Genomic DNA, 26,799 nt, shown 5'->3' with positions numbered 1-26,799 from the left:
AGGAACATTTGGCTTTTCTTTAGTTTCTTTCTTTAATTTTCTAAATAGATGTTATCCTGTAATTTTTTGCACCATGATTTAAATTAAGAGTAAATTTTGATAAATTCTAACTAAAACCCAGCCCTGTAAAGGTCTTTGTAATTCAAACTATGATAGCATGTCTCTATTATTGTTACATTGGCGTGTCTCTGTTATTATATTGCTGTTTCTACTCTGAGTTGTATTTTACTCTTTAGAATCTCTCAGAATTATATTACACTTCTACTTAACTCTACAAAAAGTAAATAGGTATGTTGAACTTAGAAATTATTAATATTGCACTGTAGTCACTGTTTGACATTCTTATGCAAAATCAAACACTTGAGCTTTCATATTTAAAAGGTTTCTTTTCTCTTTCTCTCCTTTTTTTCTTTTTTTTTTTTTTTTTTTGCAAAAGTTTTGAATAGCCCTAAAAGTAGATCAATCTACCTGACATTTTTCTTATTCATATTTTATCATGTTCTGGGTATATTGTCTTTAAGGACTTTAAAATAAAGATTTCTTTCTAGTTCCTAAAAATACAAGAGTTGGCCAGGCGTGGTGGCTCATGCCTGTAATCCCAGCACTTTGGGAGGCTGAGCCAGGTGGATCACGAGGTCAGGAGATCAAGACCATCCTGGCCAACATGGTGAAACTCCATCTCTCCTAAAATACAAAAAATTAGCCGGGCCTGGTGGTGGTGGTGGGTGCCTGTAGTCCCAGCTACTCAGGAGGCTGAGGCAGGGGAATCACTTGAACCCGTAAGGCGGAGGTTGCAGTGAGCCGAGATCATGCCACTGCACTCCATCTTGGTAACAGAGCAAGACTCTGTCTCAAAAAAAAATAACAATAAAAATAAAAAAAAATACAAGAGTCAAGTTAAAGTGGTTCTAACCTGCCAAAGCTCTGTTATTTTTGCCCTTTGCAAACTTGACATAGTGACCTTTGTAGGTGGAAATGTGAGATTTGAGTATTTTTATCCAGACACTCTAAAACACTTTCACTCTATTTCAGGGAAAGTGAGCCTTCAATACCATTAAATGTTAAAATGGGTCTAATTGAGAAGCTAAAGTTAGACTTGGCATTATTGAACTTTAATGGGCTTGAAAGTTCTTAGGACATCACTAATTATTTCACTAATATTTCTGCATCCATGGTATTCATTTAGGCAACAGAGGGGAACAGTTATTTAGGCTATTAGAAAATTAATGGTCTCCCCTACTCCCCTGTATGATAGAGGCAATTATTTGGTGATTTTCTTTTAATGTTGTGCATCTGTATCCATTAAAATTTCCAGATGAGGTCTTAGAAATGGGTAAGTGGTTTCCTGTATCTAAGCTTTCACTTAAAATATAATTACAGCAAGTATAATTATAATATTCATTTCTGACTTTTATTCTTTTAAAACAACTCTAGACATAACTTTTTTTTATTTTGTTCACTAAGAGAAACTCATAAAAGTCAGTGAATCAAATCTTCCAGAGTCACCTCTCCCAGATATTAATGACTTTGTTGTGAATTCAGCATAAATGTTTGATTATAGAGAAATTGGTGGAAAAAGTAATATCATATTAACTCTTTAGTAAATTATATTCATTTGGCATTTCCATGGTGAGTCAGTTTTAATTTTTATGCATTAATTTAACCCAACTTGTTAGACATCTTATTACTATTAATTGTAGACTATATTTATGAATTATTTATGCCATTACTAAAATATCTCTATAAATTTTCCCAAAATATTAAGAAAACAATACTTATTATATTTATAATATGTGGTTCTGTAGTTTCTATATGACGTGTGGGTTCTAGGTGTGAGTTACTTGTTATTTACCCTGTTTGCAGTTTATTGGGCTTCTTAATATCTGTGGATAACAATCTTTTATCAATTCTGGAAAATTCTGTTCTATTCTCGCTTCCTCTCTTTCTGAAACTCTGATTAGATATTTGCCAAAATTTTCATTCTAAACTCCATATCTCAAACTTTTTTTTTTAAGGTTTTTCATCTTTGTAGCTCTGTGAAGCATTCTGTGTCATTTCCTTTGCCCTATCATTTCATTTACTAATTCCCTGGTCAGCTGCACTTAACCTACTAACAATCCCATCTTGGGGTATTTAATTCTAATTTTTTTTTATTTCTAAAAGATTTTTGTTATTTCTTTTCAACGAGTCTCATTTTTATTCCACATTTTAAAGCTCTTTATTATTGAAATGCGTTCAACATATTTGCTTTATATTCAGTGTCTACTAATTCAAATATTTAAAGTCTATGTTGTTATGAATTTGATTTTTTTATCTCAACGGACTTTTTATGATAGTTTATTTCTTTGATTTGATAATTATTATAACTTTTCATCTTTCTTGGAACTTTGTTAGAAATATTTTAGGCATGGCTTGGAGGAGGGGTTTTTGAAAAAGCACTTGCTTCTGTCAGGAGACCAGGCCATTTTCAGTCATAGATGATTTCTCTTAAATTCTCAGGTTGTGGTTTTTCTGTTCACTCAGGTGGAGTTCAGGCCTATTAGACTTTACCAACCCAGAATATTATGATTTCTCCTTGAGGTGGGCAAACTGGTGGCCTGCAAATAATGGCTGCAAACTAAAATGAGGGACTGTATTTAGTCCTAGATTCTCAAAGAAGTTTTCTCTTCACTCCCCTCAAAGCAAAGTTTAAGTTTACAGTTCTCATTGCAGTTTGGGGTGATAGTAGCAGTGGTGGCAGGGGAAAAAGTAAATTTCTCCTTTACTCTTACTGTGAGAATTTAACTTTCTGGGGAGGGGAATCTTAATAGACTCACTTTCATGAGTAGGCTTGGGGCGTTGCCTCCTATTGTCTGAGCCACTGAAAACCAGACAAGTTAAATTTTAAGTTTACCCAGGTCCGTAAAAAAAAAAAAAAAAATTCTAAATGAAAGCCCCCATCAGTACTATGATTTTTATATTCTTACCTTTACTTTTGCATTCAGACTTCTATAACAGAATACCATAGACTTGGAAGCTTATGTACAAGACAAATTTATTTCTCATAGTCCTGGAAGCAGGGAAGCCCAAGATCAAGGTGCTAATAGATTAAGTGTCTGGCGAGGCCTTACTGGTTCATGGATGGCTGTGTTTCTACTGTGTCCTCTCATGGCAGAACGGAACAAAGGAAGTCTCTGGAGCCTCTTTTCAAAAAGGAACCAATCCCTTTCATGGTGGCTCTGCCATCATGACTTAATTGCCTTGCAAAGGCCCATCCTTCAAATGACATCACATAGAGTATTATGTTTCAACATATAAATTTGGGGAGAAATAATCAGTCTATAGCACTTTGTTGTTGACTGGCATGTTTATTGTCTTTCCATCTTCTTGGTGGATCTAGGAAGATTTCTTAGAATATTTTATCCAACATTTGTTGTTTTGTTTTTAAACTGCAATTTTATCCCTGGTATTTAGTCTGACATGTGGAGTGTAGTGGTTTTAAAGTGAGACCTATCCCACTGTGCTAACCACCATATGTGTGATTATGAGCAAGTTACTAATACCTCTGTGCCTCCATTTCTTGGCCTATAAAATAGTAATGTAATCTACTCAATGGAAGGGATGTCATGAGATAATGTAATACATGTATTTACATAGCATCTGGCAAATTGTAAGTGTTCAATAATTGTTAGCAAACAGCAGAAGCAGCAACAGCATTATACAAACAACATAAATGGACTTCGTAATTTAAAGAACACCAGACTGATTGTTGATCTGAGACGGAGTCCAGCCTCAGTCACTGATTTTAGCAGATTAAATGGCACGGCGGGGGCAGAGATCTGGCTGTGGTTAAGGCATGATTGTAAAGTAAGGAATTACAGATGGTGATTCTATAAAAATTTTCTGAGGAACTTAACTGTGAAAAATAGGTGAAGTTTGGGGGCTAGTGTCACAAGTGTGGACTCAGTAAAAGAAAAGTTTCATTTCATTTTAATGAGAGAGACATAATGTGTTTTATAGTCTGTAGAGGAGAAGGTGAAAAGGGCAGAGATAAATAGAGCTGATGAAGCATTAAATGCAGAAGGGATGGGAGTGATTCAGATTAAGGCATAAGTGCCTTCATTGAGAGATACGTGTCAGCTGCTCCTCTGAGATTTGAAGAAAGTAGTCAAAGTAAGTACAGATATAGGTACTTTTTTAGTTATGTGATGAAAAGCTGAGAGATCTCGCATTTGATATCCTCAAATTTTATGGGCATTAGACCTTCCATATCTCTGGAAAAGACTGAAAGAATCTTTGAACTAAAGAAAAAGGCAAACTTCTGGAGTGAGAAAGAGAACTTATTACATACAGCAAGGATTTCCTAAATAGACCAAAGGCACAGTTAAACTCAGAGACCATGGACTTACAGTAACACTAGTCTGATTGATTATTTAATTTCTCTACACCCTCTTCAGTCACCAGGAGTAAACTGATGGTTAGTTTGGTCCAAGAGGAGAAAGATCCAGGTGTTGTGGAAGGAGAGAGAAATGAGAACAATGTGATCAACTCTGACTTCTATGATAAAGCAGAAAGGGACATAAACCCTGAAGTAATGGGAGCAAAAGGCAATTTGCAGAACTGAAAATTGACTGATATCAAAGAAGACATCTTAACTAAGTATGATGATTAAAGTTGTGGTCAGAATTTAGACATGAAAGTTTAATATATAAATTAAATATGGAGTGTTTCTTTAGGAGGAATATCTCCCTAAGGCAAAAGACTAAAGTGTGACTGTACAATTAAATCGATGCTGTGAGGTCTTTCAAAGACTGATGAATGTTATTCATGCCTAATACTTTAAAAATAAGTTGCTGGATGTGTCATCTCAATTAATACTGAAATTTGTAAAGAAGGAGGAAGTTGAAGTAGAAGGGGTAGACTGAGAGCAAGATACCAACATCCTCATTATGTTCGGCAACAAGAAGGGGTAGAGTGTATACTGTACAAAAGTTCATGGATTTCAACTGAGGAAGAGGTTTTGCAAAATTGCTTCAAAAATGAGAGGGAAGACACGCCTGGCTAATTTTATATTTTTAGTAGAGACGGGGTTTCTCCATGTTGGTCAGGCTGGTCTCGAACTCGTGACCTCAGGTGATCCGCCCACCTCAGCCTCCCAAAGTGCCTGTAATCCCAGCTACTCGGGAGGCTAAGGCAGGAGAATTGCTTGAACCCGGGAGGCGGAGGTTGTGGTGAGCCGAGATGGAGCCATTGCACTCCAGCCTGGGCAACAAGAGTGAAACTCCGTCTCAAAAACAAAACAAAACAAAACAAAACAAGAACTGGAAGCAATAAAGGAGAGCTGGAAAAGAAAATTAAGAAAAATAGAGTTATAAGGGAGTTATAATTGTGTGATAATATGTCTGAAGTAATAAGGGTCTAAATTGATTGCATAAATTTACATATTCATGGGCAAACATAATATGGAAAAATGTTAAACCTTTTGAATCACCATTATACAACTTAGGTAACTATAATAGTTAGACTGGACTTGGCCATATTTATATTTTTGTGTGTGTATATATATATATACACACACACACACACACATATATATATGAATATATATAAAATTTTAAAGTACTATTTTTATTTTATGAACAAAGAAATCTGAAATTTTGAGTTATTAGTTTTGTTTCGTTTTTTTTTTGTTTTTTTTTTTGTTTTTTTTTTTTGTTTTTTCTGAGACGACGTCTCGCTCTGTCGCCCAGGCTGGAGTGCAGGGGCGCGATCTTGGCTCACTGCAAGCTCCGCCTCACGGGTTCACACCATTCTCTTGCCTCAGCCTCCTGAGTAGCTGGGACTATAGGCGCCTGCCATGACGCCCAGCTAATTTTTTTTTTTTTTAATTTTTAGTAGAGACAGGGTTTCACCGTGTTAGCCAGGATGGTCTCGATCTCCTGACCTCGTGACCCACCCACCTCAGCCTCCCAAAGTGCTGGGATTACAGGTGTGAGCCACCACGCCTGGCCTTGAGTTATTAATTTTTCAAGGTCACACCTGACATTGGAGTCCACCTCACTCCAAAACATAATGCAAAAAACAACCAAAAAAGTAAGTTTAAAATTATTTAAAACCAAATAGAGACAATATACTCTGTGCTGAAACTCTCACTTATTTTTCACATATTGACCCAGATTTAAAACTGTGCTCTGAATTTTATTATTGGTATCTCTGGTGTGACTCAGTGTGTATTTAAATATATCGTATCCTGTTACTGATTTTATAGAAAGAACATTTGGTTGTTATCTTTGTATGATGGTATTGCATATGCTCCACATCAATCAGAGCCACATCTTAGAGGAGAGGTTCCGGGTTTTAAAATATGTATTTGTTATAAATTGGGTAGACTAAAAATTAAAAATCCATTCAATTGCTCTTAAGTATGGCACCCATTGGAATTTTCATCATTCACTGTTTAAATTACTAGTATTCAACTGAACATACTTGAGGAAGAGGGGAGGTTTGAAAAATATGCTAATGATCCTGGCAATCGTCTTTGATGAATATCTCCTGAAATAAGATCTCTTAAGATCCCAAAGACTACCATATTCATTCAAAGAAATAAAAATTAGAGTCCTTACTGTATAACATACATATGACAATAGGGTTTTATTTTTTTTAATTCCAGTAAACATGATTTTTAAAAAAACTTTTATCTCATTCTTGACTATTTTCTGCAAATATTAGGGCATTTATATGAAAAATCATAAAATAAAATAGTTATTTCTGAGTTAAATTGTCTAGTTCCACACCCAAACTTTTGCATTAAGTGATAATTTGTTTCAGGAAAGGCACATTTAACAAAACACTTTAATCTTTTAAGATGGAATATGACTATTTTGTAGTTATCATAATTTAATATATTAGGAATATTGCAAAGTGAAATTACCTGCTTACTGAATTTGGAAGTTAATCAGTCAGAACTGTGTAAAGTAGTTTAATGTACCAAGCAATCACTGCGATTTTATGGTAACCACCTTTTCTTTTCCAAATGTGATTGTGTTGTTATACAGTATTTATTTTATATACAAGGGCTTAGAATCTTACAATGCAAAATTGAATGAAAGAAGTCAGACAGAAAACAGAACATATTTTTTGATTCAATCAATGTAAAGTTTAAAAAATAGGCATAACTAATCAACAATGTTAGATTAGGAAAGTGGTTTTCCTTAAGAAGGTCTCAGATTGTGACTCCAAGTGCATGAAGTGCATTCTGGAATATGGGTAATTTTTTTTTTTTTTCCAAGAGATAAGAGTTTCACTATGTTGTTCAGGCTGGTTTCAAGCTCCTGGGCTTAGGTGATCCTCCAGCCTTAGCCTCCCAAAGTGTTGGTATTACAGGCATGAGTCACCATGCCTGGCTTGTTTTGTTTCTTGATGCAAATGCTGGTCATGTGGATGTGTGTATTTTGCAAAATTTTAATGAGCTTTACATTTATAAGTTGTACACTTTTTGCATGTTTGTTATTCCTTTACAAAGTTTACATTAATAATAAAAAGTTTGTTTCAGAGAAATATCCATGTTAATAAGAAGACAGAGAATAATATGTAACCAAATCTGACTGATTTGACATTAGTCCCAAATTTGCTCATTCTATGTGGAAGAAATGTCTTGGATACCTTGACTCAGACTTTGACTTATTTTAGCTGGGAATATGCTTTTTCTATCTTATGCTATCCTTTGTTAAGTGATTATAAACCTGTGGTTCAAAGTTTAAGTACAAAAAACTTTGATACTATTTTTCTTTCTTTGTTCATTTTCTTTTTCCTTTAAGTGAGAAAGTGACCTAACATTGATAACTAATTACTATTACTCTAATACCAAAACTGAGCTCTGCCATGCTGTAAGCCATGTAAACTATCTAAAGTGATTAGCTGGTAGCTTGAGCTTGTCCTCTTCTAAAGATAATTTTAGGCTTGGCACAGTGGCTCATGTCTGTAATCCCAGTACTTTGGTAGGCCAAGATGGGAGGACTGCTTCAGTCAAGGAGTTCGAGACCAGCCCAGGCAACATAGCGAGACCCTGTGTCTGCAAAGAATTAGCCAGGCGTAGTGGAGTGCCTATAGTCCCAGCTACTCAGAGGCTGATATGTGAGGCTAGCTTGAACCTGGGAAACTAAGGTTCAGTGAGCCGAGTTTACGCCATTGCACTCCAGCCTGGGTGACAGAGAAAAAATAGAGAGAATACTAGCTCCCTAGAAAAATTCATGAAATAGCTGATCCTGAAGTGAAATTATCAGGGTTGTGTAGTTTAAATTACCTTTTCTAACAAGTAGATATGATTATCTGGAAACGTTTTAAGTGGTTCACAATATATATAGAATTTGAAGCTAAATCAAGTTGATGCTGTATTTAATACACATTTGCTATTATTTACTATTTAATCATTTGTGTCTCAACTTTACCACTTATTATGTAGTCTTTCATTATGTAACTTAAATTAAAATTAGATTAAATTGAAATTTCAGTTTCTTGGTCACATCAACCACTTTTCATTTGTCATATTTGGCTAGTACCTACTGCATAAGACAGAGCTGATTAAGAATATTTTATTGGATAGCACTAATTTATATAAGTAAAACAATATATTGTTTTACTTAGTTTTTTATATTGTTATTAGATAAGACTTTTTGTATGATTGTATTTTGTATTTTGTATGATTCTTAGCAATTCTTAGTAATGGCAGATCGTAAATGCATACTCAATAATAGCATAGGTAAAAATAGGAATAATCATAATAAAAATAATAATTATTGTTATAACAAATGAAAATGTATAACTTACATATCTAGTATCATCAATAAGGTATACATAGTCTTTTATCAAGTCTCTAAAACTCTCTTAGCTACCATTTATTTTCCAAGTATTTCACTATGAAATAGTTCTGAAATAGACATTCTAAAAAATTTCTCCTAATTAGACACCATAAAGCCAGCCCAATATATGATTCTCATAGCTGTATTTAAAAACAAATGAAAAAAATCTAAACAATGTTTTAGTCCTTTTTAATTCTAAATGGTAGGAAACTTTAATATGTGGATCATAAGTACCTATCACCAGGAACAAATATGCTTAATCAGGATACAGGATGATTAAAAAGGAAGTCGGATAGTATTCTAATTAGAGAATTATGTTATGGCGTTAATTAATAAGGATATTTTTATGCATCTCTAAATTTGTTATAACTCTGAACTTTATTTCATTTGAGATATTTTACTACATTGTTTTATATTTATCCCCCTTAGGCTATATACTACATCAAAAATACCATCACATTATATGACTATTACAGCAAGACAAACATTAGGTAAACAACCAATCCCATTTTTCAACCAATTTGAATCAGCACACAGAGTTGAACTCAACAAACATGTAAACGAAAAGTCTTGATTCATTGACTCTGTTAGTGTCTATGTCTGTTTTTTTTAAAATCTATTTTTTAAATTGACAATAATAGTACTTACTTATTGGGTATATAGATGTTTCTATATGTATAATGCATAGCAATCAAATCAGGGTAATTATCATATCTATTGTCTCAAACAGTTATCACTTCTTTATATTGGGAAAATTCGATATCATTCTTCTAGCTCTTTGGAACTATATACTATTGTTAACTATAGTTATTCTACAGTGGTATAGAGCACTAGAATGTATTCTCCCTATCTAAGACATTATGTTACATGAAATAAGCCAAGAACAGAAAGTTAAACGCCACATACATGTTCTTATTCATATGTGGAATCTAAAAAAAAGGTAATCTCATAAAAATAAAGTGTAGAATACAAGATACTGGAGGCTGGTAAGGGTAAAAGGAAAGGAGGAGTAGGGAGAAATTTGTTAAAGGGTATAAAATTATACCTGTGTCCCTTTTATTCATACTTCAGTAGTTATTATCATTCTAATAACAACCATTCGAAACTGTGGACACAAAGTCTATTAATCTACGTAACTATATCCAGAAAAAATAGACATTTAGGAGGGCTTTATTGTGTTATTATTACATAAGAAACCTTATTCTTACAAACAAAAGTAAGCCCTTTCATAAGAGTTATCTTTTACTGCTTAATTATAATAATTATAATCTCTTTTTTTGTTTCTCCTTCTAGGCTGCTGATAAAGATACTGGCAATTATAGTGTCATGGCCTACAGACTCATAATACCACCAATTAAAGAGGGAAAAGAAGGATTTGTAGTGGAAACATATACAGGCCTTATCAAAACTGCTATGCTCTTCCATAATATGAGGAGATCCTACTTCAAGTTTCAAGTTATTGCAACTGATGACTATGGGAAGGGACTGAGTGGCAAAGCCGATGTACTCGTAAGTAGATAAAACTTCAGAAAAGGGAAGTAGCTGCAATACTAGCCATGGGTCAGTGTTTTCAGTTTATAGAACTTCTAAGATTAATTTAAAATGGGTTTTCAAAAACATAATTATTATTAATTTTCACCTAGATTGTTAGTCACTATAGTTTAGGGATATGTAAATATATGGTGTATATATATATATATATATATATATATAAAACAGCATAAGGTGTTTATTTTTCTTGACCTTTGAGAAAAACATTATAATATTTGAAAAAATGTGATAGTAACAGCAAAGGTATAAGCATTGGATTTCTATTTTGTCTTCAAAGCTCATTTTTAATATAGTGTTGTCCAGTGCTACATAAAAATTTTAAATGATTCACAGAGTTATACTATAGAAATTAAACTGTGAAATTATTTGTTTTCATTACTTTCAGCATTTTGTAATTGAGAAAACAAAAAAATGTTTGGGGAAAATTTTGTTCCAATAGTATTTATTTCTTTGTTCTATCAAAATTCCCAATGATGACATTGATTAGCCTTAACTAAGTTATATTTGGCTATAGTCAATAATATCACTGTTCTAATTTTCACTTATGCTGTGCAGAAGTTTAGTGATAGATCATTTGAAAGGGAAGTTTGATATTAGCTTTTATTGAAAATATGTAACACCAGTGCATATATCCTGTGGACTCTTCACCAAGTTGAAAGCATGGGTCATTTGGACTTTTGTCTGATGAATCTAATAAAAAGTATATTCATTGGAAATATTTGTCACATAAAAACAGATCAAGAATAAGTTGTCTTTTGTTCTTTACATCATAAATTTTCATTTTTTTCACAGTTCTTCTCATTTAGTTCCCTGGACAAGCGTAACTTTCATATACATGCAGATATCAATGATCAAATATTTTTCTTCTTAGATAATGGTGAAGAACAATCACCATGACTGTGGCCAAAACAGTCCTCTAGGAACATTCTCATTTTTAACAGTAAAGCTGCAATAGAGTAAATGAAGGCCACTCTAAGCCAAGAAGCTTTTGACGTAGGAGTTATTAAGTTTGACATAAATTTTTGATGAAATTAAGATCGGTAAATCTTATAGAACCTTATACGCTTTATTTTTAACCTTATACACTTTATTTTTATGAGATCATCTTTTTTTAGATTCCACATATGAATAAGAACATGTAGTGTTTAACTTTCTGTTCTTGGCTTATTTCATGTAACACAATGTCCTATTCTATTGTTCTATTATTTAAGATATGCACATTTTGGTGCTTAAAAGCTAAACAATAAGGCCAGGCATGGTAGCTCACACCTGTAATCCCAGCACTTTGGGAGGTCGAGGCGGGAGGATCACTTGAGGTCAGGAGTTTGAGACCAGCCTGGCAAAGATGGTAAAACTCTGTCTCTACTGAAAATACAAAAATTAGCTGGGCATGGTGGCACACACCTGTAATTCCAGCTACTTGGGAGGCTGAGGCAGGAGAATCGCTTGAACCCAGTAGGCAGAAGTTGCAGTGAGCCGAGATCAAGCCACTGCACTCCAGCCTGGGTGACAGAGTGAGACTGTGTCTCAAAAAATAAAAAATAAAATAGAAACTAAACAACAAAATCACTACACTAAGTGTAATTAAAATACTGTAAAAATCAACACAAACAAAATATATATAATCTTTACATAATATATAATTTTAATACATAATCTTTAAATATATGTCAAATCTAATTATATATAATATTTATATATTATGTACATATTAATGTATCTATGAGACATAAAGTTTGTTTTTAATATTTGAATTCCATACCTATTGTGGGGAAATTTAAGAATATGCCTTTTAATATCATTCAAAATATATTTACAAAGAAATAAATTTAATTCAAATAAATCATAATTTGTTATTTATATGGTATCATATTCTGATGCAAACTAATAACATCTAGTACATTATCCCAGCCAAAGTATATTTATGATAAGCTTTGCAATCCTTTCAGTCAAGAGAAAGGAGATAGGAGATAAATAAGAGGTTTACGCAGAGAGTATGAGTGCCAAAACCAAGAAGGAAGAAAGATGACAAGTCTGAATAAATTACGAATGTGTACTCAGTCCAGAAGAGTGTGAGAGGAAAAGTGAATGAGGAATGGGGCTGGAAATGGAAGTATGTGGCCCATATAAAAGATGGGAGCCACATAGAAAGATGTCAAAACATTTTTCTAGAAGCACTGGGAAGCCATTAGAAATTTTTATGAGTATATGAAGAGAAAATGTTAAATGTAGATAAAACCTTCTTGCTTACTGAAAATCTGGTTTTCTTCTGAGGACACTATTTCTACTGCTGCTTTCTCAAGTAACGACTTTTGTTTGTTTGTATTATTTCCTATTTTTATTTGCCATAGTCTTCGTACTGCCCACTGGCAGAGTAGGATCCTTAGTCTATAACATTGCCACTTACAAATCCTTCCTCGTTCCTAAAAATCCAGCTTTCATTCTCATGGTCTGACACTATCACTCGCTGCCTGTTGTAGTCTCCCAAACCTTGGGTCATTCTCCATTGTTGCTTCAGAGTTTAGCTCCTAAGCTATTGCAACTGTCTCCAACAGTTCTCCTGTCGTACACAGGAAGGGGAACATCACACACCGGGGCTTGTTGTGGGGTGGGGGGAGTGGGGAGGGATAGCATTAGGAGGTATACCTAATGCTAAATGACGAGTTGATGGGTGCAGTACTCCAACATGGCACATGTATACATATGTGACAAACCTACACATTGTGCACATGTACCCTAGAACTTAAAGTATAACAAAAAAAAATTATCCTGTCCTAAATTTTTGGCAATTTTATTATATGCAGAGATGATTCTTCCAATATTCTGAACTTACAACTTTTGAATGTCTTTCCTCCAATTACCCTCCACTTTATTCCAACCACTTAGAACCATAGTTATTTTTTGCCATTACCTTTATAACCTCCATTTCAAATCTCCCACTCTTTGTCCGTAACATTTAATTAACATTGCAGCTAAATCCAGCATTCTTTTGTTCCTACCAGGATGTCCAGTCCGATTAGCCTACTATAATTTTAACTTCCATTGTGTTCTGTCATGAGAACCTCTCATGTTCTCTCTTTGTTGTTTACTGGATTTATAATGCATTACCAATTATAATAAGCACTCCATCATATAAAATTTAACTTTCTTGCTTTCTTTCTCTATGTCATGTTCACTTAGCAAAACCTCCACTTTGGTTAATTCCGACTGTCTCCTTTCTCCAGACCTATATCCATGCTGATTATGTCTGCAAAAACATACAAAATTTTATTTGCTGTTGTGGTTAAGAAACAAGGTCTGGTTCTATCACCCAGGTCAAAGTGCAGCGGTGTAATCAAAGCTTATTGCAACCTCGAAATCCTGGGCTCAAGCAATCCTCCCACCTCAGCCTCCCTAGCGTCTAGGACTGCAAGCACGCACCACCATGCCTAGCTATAGTATTGTTACATGAAGGAAGGCTTTGAGTGTGTATTGTCCATGTCGTTGGTGTTTTGAACAAAGAATTGAACAAAACACACAAATTAACACAGGAACGAAACAATGGAATGAAGCAAGGAAAGTGGGTATTTATTTATTTATTTATTTATTTTTTTTTTGAGACGGACTCTCCGTCTGTCTCCCAGGCTGTAGTGCAGTGGTGCGATCCTGGCTTACTGCAACAGTGCAACCTTGGAAAGCAGGGATTTATTAAAGCAAGAAAGCTCTCCACAGGTTGGGAGTGGACTCAAGCAAGTGACTCAAGGGCCTGGTTACAAAGTTTTCTGGGTTTTTTTTTTTTTTTTTTTGAGACGGAGTCTCGCTCTGTCGCCCAGGCTGGAGTGCAGTGGCACAATCTCGGCTCACTGCAAGCTCCGCCTCCCAGGTTCACGCCATTCTCCTGCCTCAGCCTCTCTGAGTAGCTGGGACTACAGGCGCCCGCCACCACGCCCGGCTAATTTTTTGTATTTTTTAGTAGAGACGGGGTTTCACCGTGGTCTCGATCTCCTGACCTCGTGATCCACCCGCCTCGGCCTCCCAAGGTGCTGGGATTACAAGTGTGAGCCACCGTGCCCTGCCAAGTTTTCTGGGTTTTAATACTCCTTTTGAGGTCCCTATGGGCTACCCATTATCTGGATGAAGGATTTGGCCTGAGGCTAAAGGCTGAGCTGAATTGACCCAAGGCCTGAGTGGATTGGTGCCCTAAGCAAATGAAAGAATGGCCCCTGCTTGGCCCACAGCCACTCTTAGGCACTTTCCCTTTCCAACTGACATGGGGGAAGGGGGAGGGTTTTAGAGAGAGTAGCCTTTGATCCTTTGTTACTCAGGTGGGATGTGGGGAGATGGTATTTTTTTTTTTTTTTGGTTTAGCTTTAGGAAGTTGGCATTAATTGGTTTAGGTTCCCTGCCCCCAGACCCAGGAGTTTCCTGTTTAATCCACCACTAGAAAACAATCATGAATTGGCCTTAGATTCCCTGCCCCCAGACCTTTGATTTAGCTTTAGGAAGTCAGCAAAAATTGGCCTTAGGTTCCCTGCCTCCAGACCCTATTTTCCTGCATCAGTATCAATTTAAATTAATGACAAACAAACCCTCCAAATGAGCTTTTGCTTTGGTCAGTAATCACTCTATTTTGCCTCGATGTCCTAGAAAATCTTCTCTGCTCCTAATTCTCCAATACCTTGTCCTCATTCTCACTATGGTCTGATTAATTGGCATGCTATTTCACAGAAAAATAATACTAAAGCATTTAGAAGGACACTTCTATGACTCCTACTGATAAATCTACCTACCCTCCAGAATCTAGACCAACATTCTTTGCCTTTTTCTGGCTCCTTTAGATGAATTCTCTGTTTTTATCTAAAGCCTGTACCTCTACTTATGCAGTAGATTCAGTTCCCACTCGCCAGCTCCAGGACATTGCCTCAGCAGCTCTCCCATTTCTTTTCTACATTATTAATATAAATTTCTTCCTTATATCAGATTATTCTCACAACAATGCTTTTTTTCTATCTTCCAAAAATTATAAAACATCCCTTGATCTATATCACCTTCTAGCTGCCATCCATTTTTCTATTCTTCTTTTTAGCAAAATTCTATGTTAGATTTGACTTATTTATCACTATTGAATCTCTCTTAAACCCTCTAATCATAAGAGTGTTTTCTCTCCAAACACTCTTCCAAACTATTCTTGTCGATGCTACCAATGACTTCCATGTTAGGAAATGTACTCATCATGTCAGTCCTTATCTTACTTGAACCATCAGCAATGCTTGACTATTACCCTCACTAAGGTTTCAGACCACCCACCATACTCCCTTGTTTACCTACTATCTCATTGTTTACTCCTTCTTAGTCTCCTTTACTGGTTCATTGCCTTCTCCTGACCTTTTAGTATTGAGGTTTCTCAGGGCTCAGACGTTAAATCTCTTTTCTATCCGCACTCACTAACTTGTTAAGCTCACTTAGTCCCATAACTTTAAAATATCATCTACATAGTAAAAGCGCTCAAACTTACATCTTTACACTAAAGCTCATTCCTGAACACCAGATTTGCATATTTATTTGTACATGTAGCAATTCCACTTGAATATTTTTAAAAGGTGTTTATTTACTATTTCCTAATGGATTTCTCTTCTTCATCACATTTCTTCCACCTATAGTCTTCCTCATTTTATTTGATGACCAAATCACTTTGAGTTCCTTAGCAAAAAATTTCTTGACTCCTTTCTCTCCTAAACCTCACATTCATTCCCTTAGTAAATACTGTAAATCTATCTAGGCAGCTAGCTAAACTATCAATGAAAGTATCCTAAACACCTTTTCAATATTTTGTTGATGAAATGAGAAGTATGCATAGAGTACATCTGCTGTATGTGGAAGATGGTTGCCTCAAGGAAAAGCACTATGCAAGCTGAACTAGCTGCTTTTTTAATGGACTAACATTTTTATATGAAAGAGCAACTTAGAGACAAAATATTGTTATTCAAACTTAAGTATTTGGTAGGCATTTACACAAAATGGATGAAGGGAGCCTGTCATTTCATTGAAAACAACCAACTAATGATAATATTGAAGCTTTCAAGCACAAATTATAATATTAAAAAAATGTACCTGTCACTGTAAACGTGACTAGCTTCCAAATATTTAGACTTTCTTGATGAGTCAGTGGTTGTATTAAATAATGTGATTTATTTATTGATATTGTGTAACGAAATGTGTTGATATTTGCAGTATCTGCAGTGTTCAGTAAACTTATATTTTCCAAGTGGCCCATGCAAGATGTTAAAAAATTATGCGTGTGTAAAAAATCAATTCAAAGTACAATGGCCGGGTGTGTTGGCTCAGCCTGTAATCCCAGCACTTTGGGAGGCTCAGGCAGGCAAATCACCTTAAGTCACGAGTTCAAGATCAGCCTGGCCGACATGGTGAAACCTCGTCTCTACTAAAAATACAAAAATTAGCCAGGTGCAGTGATGGGCGCCTGTAATCCCAGATACTCAGGAGACTGAGGCAGGAGAATTGCTTGAACCCAGGAGGCAGAGGCTTCTGTGAGCTGAGATCACGCCATTTGCATTCCAGCGTGGGCAACAAGAGCAAAACTCTATCTCAAAAAAGAAAAAAAAGTACAAAACAGACAAATAGATTGTAGTATAACTGAACATGGTTTCAGATTTCATGTGGAAACTAAATTTTGGTATAGTATTTAAAAAAGAAAATACATAATTATCTAAATAGACTGTTAAAACACCTCTTTTATTTACTAAAATGTGAGTTTGCAGCAGAGACCAGTTAGTTAGGAAAGACAGTTCAAGCAGGAGATGATGAATGTCTCTAAAGTTGGGTTGTCCAATATGCTAGCTCTCAGCCAAATGTAGCTATTGAATATTTGCAACATGGCTAGGTCACATGGAGATGTACTATAAGTATAAAATACACACTGGATTTCAAAGACTTCGATAAAAATATGTAAAATGTTCTTTACATGTTAAAATGATATTTTACTAAATATATATTAAACATATTGGGTTAAATGTGTTCTTGAATTAATCTTATTATTTTTATCTTTCTAATGTGGGTGCCAGAAAATTTAAAATTACATATATGATTTGTATTCGTGGCTCACATTGTATTTCTATTGGACAGCACTATTTAAAATTTATGAGAATATAGAGGAAGAAAGAAAAGAAACTTATGAGAATAAATGGAAAGGACATAGAAATAGTAACATGTAAATTTCCAACCATTGCTTTTTTAATTTTGTGCTTCACAAATGTTATTTCTCTTCTTTTTAACAATACCTAGTAATTTGAATCCATTACAAATATCAATCTCAATGATGATGGAAACATATCTATAAAGCTTTCATTAGTTATTAACCTACAGAATTAAATAATTTTACAGAGAATTATTAAATATTTGGTGTAATAAACTGACATGCAAATTTCTGGAAATATTTGCATATTTGCAGAAGCTATACTGGAAAAGTAGCATAAATAAAATCTACTAATCTTAAACAGCTAAATACCCTTGTGATAGATGATAAAACAAACCAGAGTTAGGATGTAGAATTTCTGTCAAAGACCAAATGTAAACTGCAATATCTTATTTCTTCATTTGCATAGTCAAAATGTGTGTGTTCTACATAAACCAGACATTAGCACTTTGAGGAGATTTAAAAATTTTAAAGTAATGATTTAGAGGTAAGTGTGAGACAACTACTCCTGGTAGTGCGACTTCTGTTAATTTATCAGAATTAAATGTTTTTTCTTTTTATATCTTTAAAGTAAAATATAAAAGTATATTTTCAAAATGTGTTAACATCATAAAATCTTGTTAATAAAATGTAACCTTAAAATGGATATATTCTAGATACCTTAAATGTTAGCTCCTGCTATTTCAGTCAGAATTTTGCACAAAATCTCACTTTTTTTTTTTTTTTTTTTTTTGAGACAGAGTCTCTCGCCCAGACTGGAGTGTAGTGGCATGATATTGACTCTCTGCAACCTCTGCCTCCCGGGTTCAAGCAATTCTCGTGCCTCAGCCTCCAGAGTAGCTGGAATTACAGGCATGCACCACCATGCCTGGCTATTTTTTGTATTTTTAGTAGAGACAGGGTTTCACCATGTTGGCCAGGCTGCTCTCAAACTCTCGGCCTCAATTGATCAGCCTGCCTCAGTCTCCCAAAGTGCTGGGATTACAGGTGTGAGGCACCATGCCTGGCTTAAAATATTTTGAATAAGTAACTTGTCTTTCTGATGAAGGGAAAGCACTGACTATCCTTCAGATTTAAGAACATTCATTCTTTCCCTTCCACTAAGTTTACATTGGTCAGAACTCCATAATATGGCTCCACTAAACTGCAAAGAAGGCTGAGAAATCGATGTGTGTTCCCAGTGGGAAGACAGAAAAAGCTGGATGAACAGCTAACCAGTCTATACTTCTGATTACCAAATATTTATTTGATTATTTTCCACACAAATAGAACAGTCTTATCAAAGTTAACACCTGAATCTCAGATGACATGCTGTTCTTTTTATCAGGTCTAGAGGGAACTCCTGATGTTTTAGTGATCCAGCAAACACATTCACCCAGTATAGATGGTGGAAAAATAAAGAATATCCAATAGAAATTCCTATTTGAAGAGGACAATAATGGTAGACATACAGAATTGTCCAGGCCAATTCTGAACTCCTGTTGGGTATATATAATGTAGATCCCCATCCTGGGAGCAGGAGATTTCCTTGATTAAATCCTGTTTCTACCCTAAGATAGGAAGGCTTATGTTTGGTCTTCCTCTGTGGCTGCTGAATCTATCCTCCACTAGTTACTACTTAGTTCCTTTCCCACCTTTGTTTTTGTTCACATCACATATAATATTTGTAAAGTGTGACCGATTTCTGGTATATACAGCCTGACACCTGCTTGTGTGGTTTTTTGGATCTATATCAGTAAGAACCAGGCAGAAAATTCATGCACATGTGAAACATTTTTTTTTTTAAATTTAAGTCTACATTGCAAGAATCAGATAATTTGAAGACAGTTTAATGAAGGGTCTATTTTTTGAAGGTCTGGGCAGGATGAATGTAGGGAAATAAGAGATAGTGGAGAATTCGAGGGATACTAATAGTAGGGGATCTCTAACAGTCGTCTGTCAGCCAGAAAAGGTGGGTTGAAGCACATGCTTACCCGACCAGGAGACAGACGTGTGAGAAGAGGAGAGTTTGACAGGGCAGACAGTCCTAACAATTCTCCACTGAAAGAACTAGTAATACAGAGTTATTTCTCCTACTCATTTTCTTCTCTTTTCCAGTATCCTGCTAATGCTCCCTACCACTCATCCTATCCATAACCCACATCATGGTCCAGGAGCTTTCTCCCAACAGATGGTGGAATTAGGAAGTGCTTCAGTACCAGTCGCACTGCAAAAGCTCCTCTGCCCCGAGGCCAGGACTCCAGTACTTCTGAGTCCAGCAGTTAGAGGAGATGATGGGAGCTTCAGGGAACAGAGAATGAGACCTAGTGATTATACTTCTCCTTGGGATAACACCCTATTGTTACTACTTGTTCCAGGCGGTTTGATTTTTATCAAAACTTTTTTTTTTAACTGTTTCTGGCCCAATGTTAAAAGAAAGAAAAAAAAGGAGGAGAGGGAAGGAAGAAAGAAGGAAGGAGGAGAGGGAGGGAGGGAACAGTTATACAAGTTTCATATATATACTTCTAGAAATTTTTATCATGTAATTTTACTGCTAAAAACTCAAAAACAATAAAACAAAAAATATTTCTATGCAACTTCTATATCCTCTTTTACTCAAGACCAATAAGAAAAAACAAAATGATACAAAAACTGTAATGATCCGTTTTGCTAGTGAAGTTAGATGTGTTTTGTAAAAAGACAATCAAGACTCATTTACATGTTGAAGGGAAATTTAGTCATTTGGTCCCAGACACCTATGACGGGTTAGGGGTACAAGGTTAGAACTGCCAGCATAAACTGCTTGCTCAGAAGTAATAATCAGACCTACTCCTGTCTTAATACAGTCTTCAGATATGATTGATCAGGCTCACACAATGGTTTGATAGATTTCTAACTAGTTGCAAACATTTTACATAATATTTTGGATTTCTTTTTTCCTAAAAAACTGAAAGATCTAGGAAATCTGGATTTTTTTTTCCCCACATTGCAATATTCCTTAGAGGTGAGTAGTAGCTGACCTCTTCAGCTGAGTTATGTGCTCTCGGATTTGTGTTACTTACACTTCTTTCTGTCATTTCATACTTTTGGCTACTTTTCTCATTTTCTCAGTTACCTGCCTGGTTCTTGAAGGCATTTGAGTTTGTGACTCCTAATAGGGGTCTCTATATGTAAATAATCTGGAGCCTATAAAAAAAAGTATGGCAATGTGAAATTACTCCCTACTGTAGATTGTATTGAAATACGGTGCTAAATATGCCTAACTCAGAGTGTTCAATTTATGATTCTGGTACAAATGCATTTCTATATTAATACTGTGTAAATATATGTGCATGATAATATATGACTTTTTAGATTTTTTATATCAGTATTGGATAACAGTAAAGAGCACAAGCTCTGGTGTAAGGCAGACTGCATTTAATTAGGATTAAGTTATTGAATATATCCTCAATTTATGTTTCTTTATTTTAAATTGAAATGATATTTATAACAACCTGATTCTGTTGATAGATTTCAATGAGTTAAACCTGTAGAATATTGAGAAAAAGAATAAATGCCATGTCGTAAGCACAGAATAAATATTTTTATTTTTCTTCTATTTTTCAAATACAAGAACATAGAAGAAATTCAGTAGATTTTAAATGAATGATACATAGTTCTCAATAGCCATTAAATTAGCTCATTTAACCCATATGTAAAGTTCTAAATATGTATCTCTACCTACACAAATTTAAAGTTGGTTAAACAGACAAGAAAACTATATGTGATGACCTCATAGAATGAATTATTCTAGCCAGTCATACCTCAGATTCTTAGTTGTAATGAATAAATGATTTCTCAAGACTTGTAAAATATAAAACGTGTTTTTCATTATCTTGGGTGTTCCTTAACAATCAAATTAAAAAAAAAAATGCCACCCTTCATGTCTCAGTAAATAACCAATAAAACAAACACAAAACCAAAAACAATTGAAATCACTCAGGATTCTTAATTTGAAGGTAAACAACAAATAGTTTCTCATGCTCAGTCTGCCCCAGTTAGTCTTCAGCCCCTTGTGTAGATCGTATAATTAAAAAACAAAACAAAACATTTGTTCCTGGATTTGAAAATCAAAAAACACTGTGTCTATGCATAGTAGGGAAGAAGTAATACGGGGGTTTTCTGATTATGGAAATTTCAGTGAGTAAAAATTAAATGAATTCTGTTTTTTTCTTCTTTCAGGTGTCTGTGGTCAATCAGCTGGACATGCAAGTCATTGTTTCCAATGTGCCTCCTACTCTAGTGGAAAAAAAGATAGAAGATCTTACAGAGTAATTGATTTTGTTTCCTTATATATGTATTTTTATATGACCATGATTTTTAACTTTTTTTATTTTTTAAATTTTATTTTAGATTCAGGGGATACATGTGCAGGTGTGTTACATGGATATATTGCGTAATGGTGAGGTTTAGGCTTCGAGTGTGACAGCCACCCAAATAGTGAGCACTGTAGCTCATAGCTGATTTGTCAGCCCTCATGCCCCTCCCATCCTCCCTCCTTTTGGAGTCCTCAGTGTCTATTATTTTCTTTCTTTATGTCCGTGTGTACCCATTGTTGACTCTCATTTATAAATAATAACATGCAGTATTTGAACAACCACAATTTTAATCTGAGTGGGTCATTTTAATCATTATAATATTCAGATTAAACATATAGTTTGTTTTAATAATAATTTAGCTTACTGTTTCCTCAAAGTCTAATTGGAAATATGTGAAGATTTTGAGAGTGTCTTCAAATAAGGATAAAAATTAGATATGAGATTTTATTATTCAGAATGCTTTGATGTATCAAAACCTCAAAATGCTGCATATGAGAAATCATAACATTCATGGATTGAATATATACCTTGATTTTTGTGGCTCCAATTTACTCAAAAAGCAGTCTGGCCAGTCCAGGAAATATGTCATTTCTCAAAGCAATGTGTCTAAATGCCTAGAGCTTACTCTTTTAAAACCAAGTTGACTAATATTAAGCAATATATATGTTTTAAATTATTGTAAAATATGTGGCATGTCCCTCTGCCTCCTTAACAGTGTAGACTCACCATGGCTGAGTATGTTATAGTTAACTCCAATCTAGTTGTGATTATTTATTAAACCGTGGTTCTCATATTTTGATAGCATAAAAGATGTTTAAAGTATCTTTACTATTTTACCCTTAATTACCCTAATTTAGCTGCCATTATTTTAAACATTTTTTCTTTTTTTTTGGTTACATGAATAATTCTTTAATGGTGAATTCTGAGATTTTGGTGCACACAAGCAGTCTAATTAATCTAATTAATAGTTTTTAATCCCTCAACTCCATCCCACCCTTTCCCCTGAGTCCCCAAACTCCATTGTATCATTCTTGCGCATTTGAGTCCTCATAGTTTAGTTTCCACTTATGAGTGAAAACATATGATGTTTGTTTTTTCATTCCTGAGTTACTTCACTTAAAATAATGATCTCCAATTCCATCCAGTCTGCTGAAAATGCCATTATTTTGTTCCTTTTTATGGCTGAATACTATTTCATTACATACACACACACACACACACGTATATATGTATATACACACACATACACACATACATATATATGTATCTCACCTTTTTTTTTTTTCACTTTTAAGTTCCGGGATACATGTGCAGAACATGCATGCTTGTTACATAGGTATACATGTGCTATGGTGGTTTGCTGCACCTATCAACCCGTCGTCTAGGTTTTAAGCCCTGCCTGCATTAGGTTGTTCTTCTGTGTCTTCTGTTGATTTCAGTTTGACAGAGGTCAATTATCGTCACTGTCAATTTGCCTCTTTAGCAAAATATCACTTCCGCTTGCCAGAAGAAGCTTTAAAGAGTCAGATAATTAGGCCGGGCGCGGTGGCTCACGCCTGTAATCCCGGCACTTTGGGAGTCCGAGGTGGGCGGATCACGAGGTCAGGAAATCGAGACCATCCTAGCTAACACGATGAAACCCCGTCTCTACTAAAAATACAAAAAATTAGTCGGGCGAGGTGGCGGGTGTCTGTAGTCCCAGAGACTCCGGAGGCTGAGGCAGGAGAATGATGTGAACCCAGCAGGAGGAACTTGCAGTGAGCCGACATCGCACCACTGCACTCCAGCCTGGGCGACAGAGTGAGACTCTGTCTCAAAAAAAAAAAAAAAAAAAAGATAACTGAACTTTTAGTAATTATATGTCAAATAAAATACAATAGGCACGGATTAAAGCATAAGTGATTTTCCCATAAGAAAAGCATATATGATTCCTAACAATTATTTCAGGATAATTCACAAATTTAACCTTTTGGTGTCATGTAAATTGTTTTATGAGGGTGATGGTTATCAACATTTACGCATGGAACATCAGTTGTACAATGTCTTGTTTATTTCTGCAGAAGTAGTTTATATACACTGAGCCTTTTCAAAATAATAGCTGGTTATACTTTACCTAACTTTTAGCTGCTTTAATAAAAGCCTATTGAGACAGGCTTCCTCTGATTCCATTATCTATTATGTAAGAAATGATACCCCCCTTCAACTTTTAATCCTTTATTCTGGTATATTTTTCTACAAAGCATTATCTAATGTTATTATTATATGTCAATTTCCACTAGAATATTATCTTTATGAATGTATGAGACTCATGTTTTATTTCTATAACTCCAGTTATATAGTAGACACTTGATACATTTTATTGAACGGACGTTTTACAAGCAAATCATGATGCCATTTTCTTTATTTTGAGACAAAATTTATCAAACTGAAAAAGAAAATAGCAAAAGTATAGTTTTGCAGGAATTTATACGATTTTAATGCTTCTTAAGTAGATAGGATGATATGAATAGGAAAAATCATGTAACTTTCAGGTCTTGAGAGAACTGTATCATTGTGAAGGAAGCTCTGACTTCATAAAACATTGGATTTAAAACGTGAAATTGGGCAAATAATTTAATCTTTTCAACCTAAGTTTCACCATTTGTTAAGAGCTAATACAACACATAGAATTATTTTGAAAACTAAATTATATAATGTATCTAGGACAATAGAAAGTATGACTATTCGGTGAATGGTAAATATTCCATATAAATGGAGCTAGCAGCTCAAAGTCAGTAGACTTAGGTAGAGAGTGGCTAGGAGTTTTGTACATTTTATTTATTAAGCATAGTTTGGTAATGGAATGCAGATTGTGGACTCAGACACAGAGATTTAGATCCTATTACAGCTCTGTAACCTCTGGACAAGATATTTAACACCTAGAGCCACTTTTACTCTTCATGCAAATTGGAATAAAGACCTCTCTCTATCTCATATTGATTTTGAAATAATTAAATATAAATTTGCCAGTTTATTAGGCAGCACATACATGCCCCATTCCTTTTGTTGTGATTAAAAAACACAGTATAAACGTTACCATCTTAAACATTTTTAAGTGTACAGTTCGGTAGTTTTAAGTATATTGACATTGTTTCAAAATAGATTTTCAGAACTTCTTCATTTTGCACAACTGAAATTCGGTACCCATTAAACAAGTTTCCATTCCAGCCTTACCCCTAGACTCTGGGTAACACTCTTTTGTCTTCCTACATGTATAAATTTTACTACTTTAAATACATCATAAAAGTGGAAGTTTGCAGTATTTCTCATTTTGTGATTGGATTATTTCAGTTAGCATGTTATTCCCATGATTCATCCATATTACAGCATAGCATGTGATAGAATTTCTTTCCTTTATAGAACTGAATAGTACTCAATACATACCACATTCTGTTTATCTGTTCACCTCTCAATAGACATTTGGGTTGTTTCCCCCTCTTGGATATTGTGAATAATACTGCTATGAACATAAATATTAAAATATATTTTTTATATCCTGCTTTCATTCTTTTGAGTGCATTCTCAGAAGTGGGATTGCTAAATCATATGGTAGTTCTAATTTAAAGAAAATTGTTTTCTATAACAGTTGCACCATTTTACAATTTTACCACCAGTGCATAAGCTTTCCAACTTCTCAACCTCCTATCAACACTTTTTATTTTCTGGTCCTTTTTCTTTTTTTATACATAGTAGCCATACTAATGTGTGAGATGATATATCATTGTCATTTGATTTGCATTTATTTCTCTGATGGTTATTGATGATGAGCATCTTTTCAGGTGCTATTGGCCGTTGTATATCATCTTTTAAAACATGTCTATTCAAGTCCCTTACACATTTTTAACTGAGTTGATTTATTTTAGTTGTTTAGTTGTAGGAGTTGTTTAGATCTTACGATACTAATCCCTTATCAGATGTAAGATTTGCAAATATTTTCTCCTATTCCATAGGTCGCCTTTTCACCCTGATGATTGTGTCACTAATTGGGCAAAAAGTTTTAAAGTCAGAGGTAGTCCATCTGTCTATTTTTGCTTTTGTTGCCTGTGCTATTGGTGTCATATTCAATAAATCATTGTCAAATCCAGTGTTACAAAACACCTCTCATATGTTTTATTCTAGGCATTTTGTGGTTTGGAGGTCTTATATTTAGATCTTTAATCTATTTTGAGTTAATTTTTGTATATGGTGTAAGATAAGTGTCTAACCTTATTTTTTTACATATGGATATTCAATTTTTTCAATACTAGTTGTTTAAGAAATTGTCCCTTCCATGTCTGACTTCATTTTGTACATTTTTTTAAAACTTATGTAAATTTAGAGTTTTCTTAAGCAGAAATATTTCTGATCTCTTTTTGAAAACTACATTTTAGATGGAAGTGGTAGTGATAAGAACTGTAAGACCTGAGTCAGCACTGTAAAGCCCCAGCACTCCCCCCTGTCCATGTCTGGGGTGAGTGATGAAAATACACACATAACTCAGGTAGCCATTGGGGTGCCAAATAGTTAATTAGATAGAAGAATTTATTGTTCTAGTGACGAGACCAATAAACACATTAATTCCCTGTGACATTCTTAGGTGGCAAGTTATGTTATCATCAAAGCCATTTCTATATTTCCCTTGAGACATCCCTATCTGATGAAGTGGAAAAATGGAATGTCATGTGATCATCTTTTTTTTTTTTTTGGTAGACCAATATTTTAGGCAATAGTATAAAGTTTCCTCGGTAAGTATGTAATCAGTACAAATGAGGACACTTGATGAAAGGAAAAATAATGACCTGACATACCCATTTTACAATGGAGCAGATTTTACAAAGATCAGTATACTTTGATAGCTAAAACA

General features: G+C 34.6%; 1 protein-coding gene across 2 annotated transcripts in view; it reads left to right on the top strand.

The window, feature by feature from the left end:
* The window catches only part of PCDH15 (protocadherin related 15), a 1,777,335-nt gene that overhangs the window by 1,700,234 nt on the left and 50,302 nt on the right, over positions 1 to 26,799 (top strand). For both annotated transcript variants that reach the window (XM_058436255.1, XM_058436254.1), the window contains 2 exons: positions 10,131 to 10,346; positions 21,781 to 21,869. In XM_058436255.1, coding sequence (XP_058292238.1) covers positions 10,131 to 10,346; positions 21,781 to 21,869 — 305 coding nt within the window. The remainder of the gene's footprint in view (positions 1 to 10,130; positions 10,347 to 21,780; positions 21,870 to 26,799) is intronic.

This window comes from Hylobates moloch, unplaced genomic scaffold (assembly GCF_009828535.3).
Source record: "Hylobates moloch isolate HMO894 unplaced genomic scaffold, HMol_V3 SCAFFOLD_3, whole genome shotgun sequence".
In the NCBI taxonomy this organism is placed as follows: Eukaryota; Metazoa; Chordata; class Mammalia; order Primates; family Hylobatidae; genus Hylobates; species Hylobates moloch.
This window is presented reverse-complemented; position numbering and strand designations above follow the sequence as displayed.